Source organism: Cololabis saira, chromosome 15, assembly GCF_033807715.1.
Source record: "Cololabis saira isolate AMF1-May2022 chromosome 15, fColSai1.1, whole genome shotgun sequence".
Taxonomy (NCBI): domain Eukaryota; kingdom Metazoa; phylum Chordata; class Actinopteri; order Beloniformes; family Belonidae; genus Cololabis; species Cololabis saira.
This window is the reverse complement of record NC_084601.1, coordinates 36859215-36866910: the sequence shown is the minus strand read 5'-3', so window position 1 is coordinate 36866910 and position 7696 is coordinate 36859215. Positions and strand designations below refer to the sequence as shown.

The following is a 7696-nucleotide window of genomic DNA, read 5'->3' as shown; positions in this document are numbered from 1 at the left end:
ACAAGTGCGCCAAAAAAAAACCTGTGTGTATGACTTTGTGTATCACACACCAAAAAGTCCGATTTTCGCGTTGTGGGGACATGTCTCGAAAAAGCGGGAGAAGGTAAATTGCGGCTTCCTGGATGCTGCTAAATAGTTTGAATTATGGGGACATGGGGGGTGTCCTCATAATGCTCAGGTGTCCTTCCTATGTGAGTGCCCAGTCCGATAAAATGACCCCATAAACCGCTTAACCAACACACACACACACACACACACACACACACACACACACACACACACACACACACACACACACACACACACACACACACACACACACACACACACACACACAATATATTTTCATTAATATATGAATGAATACAGCTTCTACTATCTTTATATAACTCTACTTTACTTTATTTTATGATTCCAACATTTCTTTTTTTACTTGAATGGTGAAAGAGTCTGTGAGATACCAAGCTGCCCCGCCCACTAGCTGGAATGTGGCCTTTGAGTTCCAGGTGGAAAAATAAATGACAGAAAGATAGTTTACAGTTCAAAAAACATATTTTCTCGTTTATATTCTACCAACAAACAGACATAACCAATTATAGCGCCTCATCAAAATAAGACAACCTAATACAATTCCCTATGATTACTCCAAACCTAAATAATACAAACCAGGAGAATCTCCAACATTCAAAATGACATTAAATTAGTACGAATTAGCTCCACAACTTCCCCTGTTACACCTCGTGTCTTGTCCCCTCCACTAGTGGGAATAATATAAAAACCCTGTCCCACTGTGGAGACACATCCGTAATGGGACGTGGACAAGAGACAAACACAGAGAAGGTATCAAGGTAACTAACTGTACAAACCGGTTTAGGGACACATGACGCATGCAAGATGGGGGATGAAAAGTCTTTAATACAACACCATGTTGACAAAACTGAAAACAGAATCCCAACCATGACAGTGACCAGCACACATTGATGAAATAGAAGTCCAGGAGTTCATGAAGGGGAGAAGTGGACATTTTCACCTTTTCACAGAGTCATAAAAGTCTTTTTTGGAGAAGAATTAGGAAACTTATGATTCCCATGAAAACATTTAATGAGAATTTGTCATCATTTATGACAAAGACACAATTGATTCAGACTATTCATGCTCAAGAAAATCAACTTTCAAGGACAACAGATTTTATCTGAAATATGTCAAAACATCAGAGAGGTGTGTGGATATAAGAATAATTAATCTGATCTAAAATGAACGTTGGATTAACTTACCTCCGTCATGGCTGAATGTCAATTATGATCTTGTTTTTTTCCATCCATCCATCCATCGTCCGACGCTTTATCCGTTCCCGGGTCGCGGTGGCAGCAGCCTCAGCAGAGATGCCCAGACTTCCTTCACCCCAGACACTTCCTCCAGCTCTTCCGAGGGGAGTCCGAGGCGTTCCCGCATAACTGCACATGCTGAAGGTCCCGGTCCGATGAAACCAACAGGACAACATCATCCGCAAAAAGCAGAGATTAAATCCTGAGGTTCCTAATCCGGATCCCCTCTGGCCCCTGACTGCGCCTAGAAATCCTGTCCATAAAAATTATGAACAGGACCGGTGACAAAGGGCAGCCCTGCCGGAGTCCAACATGCACCGGGAACAAGTCTGACCTACTGCCGGCAATAGGAACCAGACTCCTGCTCCGATCATACAGAGACCGGACAGCCCTTAATAGAGGGCCCCGGACTCCATACTCACCGAGCACCCCCCATAGAATGTCACGAGGGACACGGTCAAATGCCTTCTCCAGATCCACAAAACACATGTAGACTGGTTGGGCAAATTCCCATAAACCCTCGAGCACCCTGCGGAGGGTGTAGAGCTGGTCCAGTGTTCCGCGACCGGGACGAAAACCGCATTGTTCCTCCTGAATCCGAGGTCCAACTATCGGCCGTAATCTCCTCTCCAGTACCCTGGTGTAGACTTTCCCGGGGAGGCTGAGAAGTGTGATCCCCCTGTAGTTGGAACACACTCTCCGGTCCCCCTTTTTAAAAAGAGGGACCACCACCCCGGTTTGCCACTCCAGCGGTACTGTCCCCTTCCTCCATGCAATGTCGCAGAGGTGTGTCAACCAAGACAGCCCTACGACATCCAGAGACTTGAGGTACTCAGGGCGAATCTCATCCACCCCCGGTGCCCTGCCACTGATGAGCTTATGAACCACCTCAGTGACCTCGGCTTGGGTGATGGATGAGCACGTCCCCAAGTCCCCACTCTCTGTCTCTATAACCAAGCCCACACCGGCAACTCCAGAGTAGTGGAGGGTCCAGCCCCTTTCAAGGAACTGGGTTCCAGAGCCCAAGCTATGTGTGGAGGTGAGCCCGACTATCTCTAGTCGGTATGTCTCAACCTCACGCACAAGGTCCGGCTCCTTGCCTCCCAGCGAGGTGACATTCCATGTCCCCACTGCGAGGGTTTTGGTCCAGGGATTGGGTCGTCGAGGCACCCCTCCATGACTGCTACCCAGTCCACATTGCACCGGGCTCTCACGGTCCTTCCTGCGGGTGGTGGGCCTACAGGAAGGCGGGCCCACGTCGCCGTTTCGGGCTGAGCCTGGCCGGGTCCCACGGGCAAAGACCCGGCCACCAGGCGCTCGCCTACGAGCCCCAACCCCAGGCTTGGCTCCAGGGAGGGGCCCCGGTGACGCCGATCCGGGCGACGTTACGGTGCTCGATTTATTTTTCCTCATGATTGGCTTTTGTGAACCGCTCTTAGTCTGGCCCGTCACATCTTGTTTTTCTAATTAATTGTATTAGATATAATAAACTACAGTACATGAGTTCAGGATTTCTTTCTTTAGCAGTTTTTCAGGTATGATACAATCTAAATCTCATTACTTTATGGGTATTTATACATTTATTGTATCAACACATAAGTGATAACTATGGATTTCATGTAAAGTACTGGACTGAAATCACCACAATGACCATAAATAACCTTGTTAATGAGTTTATTGTTTAAAGCCATCATCAATACAACAAGAAGGAACACATAACTGTTGAAACATTTCAGGAGAAAAAGAAACAGAGAGAGAGAGAAGTAGAAGAGTAAAAGCAGGTTGAGAGTCCCAGGGAGTCAGGTCAGGACTGGGAGCACTGGTCTCTCCTCAGGGTCTCTGAGACTGGAGTCTGGGAGCCCTGGGTGGCCTCACAGGTCACAGAGAGCGCCTTGGTCCACTGGTCTGCAGGGAGTCTCAGGGTGCTGCTCCAGCTGTAGTGGCCGTCCTCCTGCAGCACCCCGGGGCTCCTGCTCTCCTCCCAGCTGCTGCTGCTGCTGCTGCCGTCCACCTTCCAGGACAGACTCCAGTCTGAGGGGAAGCCCTTGTTGGCCAGACACATGAGTGTGGCCGTCCCCTGCTGCAGCTCCCCACTGGACAGGACTGTCAGGGAGGGACGGACATCACCTAGGAGACACCACTCAGGTTAGAGGACAGGAACCACCAACAACACACACTGGGACACCGTAACTGAGAGGTGAGTTTTGAACTGGAAGAAGTTTCTGTCAGATGTTTTCTGCTCCATCAGTCACTCAGAAACACATGGTTTCACTTCCTTTCAGAAACCTCTCATGCAGATCAGCACAGAGAATCATGATCATGTTTCAGCTGAAATGTGACAAATTAAAATAGTACAAAAACCTCACTCTACAACCTCCAAACTTATCATAAAAGTTTTTATCAGAAAACTAAGCAACGATAAAATGAAGTGAAACAAAACTGAAAGAAAAAGAGATCACAGGTTTTAAACATTTTCATCAGTCAATTTGATCCTGAATCTGTGCAAGAAGTCTGAATTTCAAGTTATCACTGAACAACTCTTATGTTGGACATCTGATAACTTTTAGAGAAACAATTAAATATTTTCTGAACACTAAATATTTGAAAAATGTAATTCCACAACAATATTTTACTGAATATCTCAACTCGACTTCTGACTTAGACTACATGATATTAAATAAACGATACAGTAGATACCTGAAACTAAAACTACTGTTAAAATAGATAAACATAAGGTTTCAACAGTGTAAAGAAGAAATGTTGAAGGTAAGTAACAATATTTCTTTAAATTTAAACACAGTTTGAACTTACTTCCAACATCCAGTCTGGTTCCTCCACCAAACGTGTACCACAGTGATACAAACTCATGAAACCGTCGTACAAAAACCTCTGACTGCAGAGAGACACGCTCTCTGACTCTGAAACAAACAAACTCTACAAAACATGTCATTTTTTTCTAATCAACAGCCAATACCACAAATATGTATTTATACATGTAGCACAGATCCAAACTCATTTTTATTTTTCGATGCAACATTTTTTTAAATTAAATTTCCTTTTACTTTTGACAGAAAATAACACTTTTATTGAAAAACTTCCCAAAGTTTGTGACTTGTAAAAACTCCAGATTCTTTTTTGCAACAAGGTAAAACTCAAATAATCAATGGCATTTATATGAAGTTTATAGTAGATGTCACGCAGGACACTTTAGAGACAAAGTAGACAAACTGAACAGTCCAGTTACGTAATAAAAGTGTTTAGTTGCAATGATATTCTCAGGAATTTATGCATGAGGAGAATAAATCTATTTACTGTGACACAGAGATGGTGAAAAGAATCATAAATATGAAAAGATATGACTTCTTTTGAGAACTTGTGAACTATTCAGGGAGTACGACCTTTGACCTGAACAGAACTGGAATACTGTAGACTTCAGCTGAGACCAAATGGATGGATGGAAGGTAGCAACATATATATATATATATATATATATATATATATATATATATATATATATATATATATATATATATATATATATATATATATATATATATATATATATCTCCCTACTAATTGGCCATTCTGCTTCCTGGGTGGAAGTTGTGGGCAGGTCCTCAGCCCAATTGGTCTCACCTGTGTTTTTGTGAGCCAGTGTATTACTAACTCTCTAGTCCTGCTGTGTCTCTTGCTGCTCCCAGACCTGGACTTGGTTCTGGGTTTCCACCTGCCATGGGGAACTAAGTATTCTTTCCTCCTGCGTACAACACTTGCACTCAGTTTACTTCATTCACCCACACACAGCATACATGACTGACACCCTACATTTAAACCTACAGGTACTTTTTGGTTTACTTTGATTTAATTTTTTACTTTAATGATTTATTAATAAAATTAATTTTTTTTTGAATTGATACTCAATGTGTGGACTCCCTTTTTGTCACCGACTGGCCCGGTTTGTGACAATACACAAAGGCAATTTATGAACTGTACATTAACATGAGCTTGAGTTAATGCAAAAATCCGGCTAGGAGGTTTACGGGTCGACAATTTAGAGCAAATTACTCTGTTTGTCCAGGAGAGAAATATAATAATGACACTCTTGTTGATTTAAAACTGTAAAAATGAAATCTGAACATTTCACACCTATGCATCAAATATTATAACCTCCTGCAGCAGAAAAAGTTTAGCCATTTTCTAAAATGGCTTCATTGTATGAATGCTGAGTCAGCAACCTTTCCTACTCCCAAGAAATTAACAGATAATAAAAGAAAACATTCTGAAGAGTTAATCTGTATCAAATTTGTTTAAAGATATGTTGTAAAACTTGATACCTTCTTGATAGTGTGAACCTATTGATCTATTGATGATCATCATCATCATCATCAGAGTTATGAAGTCTCTGCTGGAGTCAGTGGGAACATTTCCATAGAAGCACTTTGCATCAGCAGCACCACGCTCCAGTGATCTGGGAGAGTTTATAGTCCTGACACTTGAACTCTGGATGACTGACAGCTGTCCTTCATGACAACAGAAGACACAGAAATCCTCCTCATCAAAAACATGACTCTGATCTGCGTCTTCATCTGGACTCTCCTCTGCTGCTGCTTCACAGGTAAAGTCCAGAGAATCCAACTCCTCTCCTCTATGAACATCTGTCCCTCTGAAATGAAGCTGACAAAACCATGAATCTGTTTTCTGTTTGTGTCTCTGTTTCCTCAGAGTCCAGAGGTCAGGTCACAGTGACTCAGCCTGGATCAGTGACTTCTGCTCTGGGAGGCTCCGTCACCATCACATGTAAAACCAGTCACAGAGTAGATGGTGGAACTGATCTATCCTGGTATCAACAGAGAGATGGAGGAACTCCTAAACTGCTCTTTTATTATGTTGGTAGTCGAGTATCAGGAACACCAAGTCGTTTTACAGATGGTGGATCAAACTCTGACTTCACTTTGACCATCAGTGGAGTTCAGGCTGAAGATGCAGCAGTTTATTACTGTCAGGGTGAATTCAACATCAACAGTCAGTGGTTGTTCACACAGTGAAAAACAGTCGTACAAAAACCTCCCTCAGTCAGACTGAACAGAAACTGAACTGACTGATACACTTCACTGAACACACACACACACACACACACACACACACACACACACACACACACACACACACACACACACACACACACACACACACACACACACGCATACGTACTCGAGAAGTGTTATAAAAACAAAAACCTCAATCGTTTTACAGTAAGTGTTGACTGCAAAACGAAGACTCTAAAATGTCTTCATGTAAACATTTTAGGTGTAATCATTATCAAAACACATTCATTGTGGATTCATTAGATTATGAACCAAATTAATAAAACTGCTGTTTATAATCCTCTAAGCAAGTCGTTCACATCAATAAATTCAGGATCACAGTGGTTTTCATCCTCAAATAGAGATCAGTAGAGAGACCGTGCCAGGACCCACTGCGATGGAAGTGACTTGTTTGACACACGTTGAGTCCGATTCGTCAGTCATGCCCAACTCAATACAGAAAACCATTCTTCAAATGACCAGGGGCCTCATTTTTAAAAGAGTGCGTAGGATTCATACTAATAGTGTACGTGCGCCCAAAAGCCGAAAATGTAGTGCGCACAAAAAAATCTGGATTTATAAAACCGTGTGCACGCACACTTGCACGCAATGTTCACTTTATAAATCCCAGTTCAGCTGGAAGGTTGCGCATGTGAATTCGCCTCATATCCAGGCCTGTACATGCCCACTTCATACCATGAATGGGCAAAGCAAAGTACATGATAACTGTATTTGCATATAAATGAGCCTGCTGAGCATGCGCAGCGGCTTCCTGCTGCCTGTTTCTGCTGCGCGTCAGGATGAATGAGACGTGTCGAGCCACCGTGCCACTAAATTTCACGGAGACTGAGATCAAGATGTTGTGGATGAGGTGGAGGCCAGGAAAACGACATTATTTGGTGGACACAGTATAAATATTATAGTATAAATAGTATATAAATAGTATAAAATAAACCGAGTGAGTGGCAGCACGTTGTTGCTGCGCTAAACGCAAAGTGGTGTGATTTGAAGGTGGAGGCCAAGAGGTACGGAGCCCCTAAAGGGACACAGATTTTTTTTATATATATAATGAGTTTTACATGCATGCGTGAAACATTTAAGGCTGAATTATGGTTCCGTGTTACACCAACGCAGAGCCTACGGCGTAGGTGCACGTCACCGCGTACCTATGGCGTAGGCTCTGCGTCGTTTTAACGCGGAACCATAATTTAGACTTTACGCGTACGCGTAAAGGTTTCACGCGTGTGTAAAAGTCATTATAAATATAAAAAAATCTGTGTCCCTTTA

The 7696-nt window shown here is 42.9% G+C and overlaps 2 gene segments (V, D, J or C); one reads left to right on the top strand and one right to left on the bottom strand.

Moving 5' to 3' along the window:
* Positions 1-3078: 3078 nt before the first annotated feature.
* LOC133460884 (Ig kappa-b4 chain C region-like) lies at positions 3079-4320 on the bottom strand. The segment is given in 3 exon segments: positions 3079-3452; positions 4137-4218; positions 4300-4320. Coding segments are annotated over 3 exon segments (426 nt in total).
* Positions 4321-5888: 1568 nt separating this feature from the next.
* Positions 5889-6370, top strand: LOC133460883 (Ig kappa chain V region 3368-like). The segment is given in 2 exon segments: positions 5889-5940; positions 6048-6370. Coding segments are annotated over 2 exon segments (375 nt in total).
* The last annotated feature ends 1326 nt before the right edge of the window (positions 6371-7696 follow it).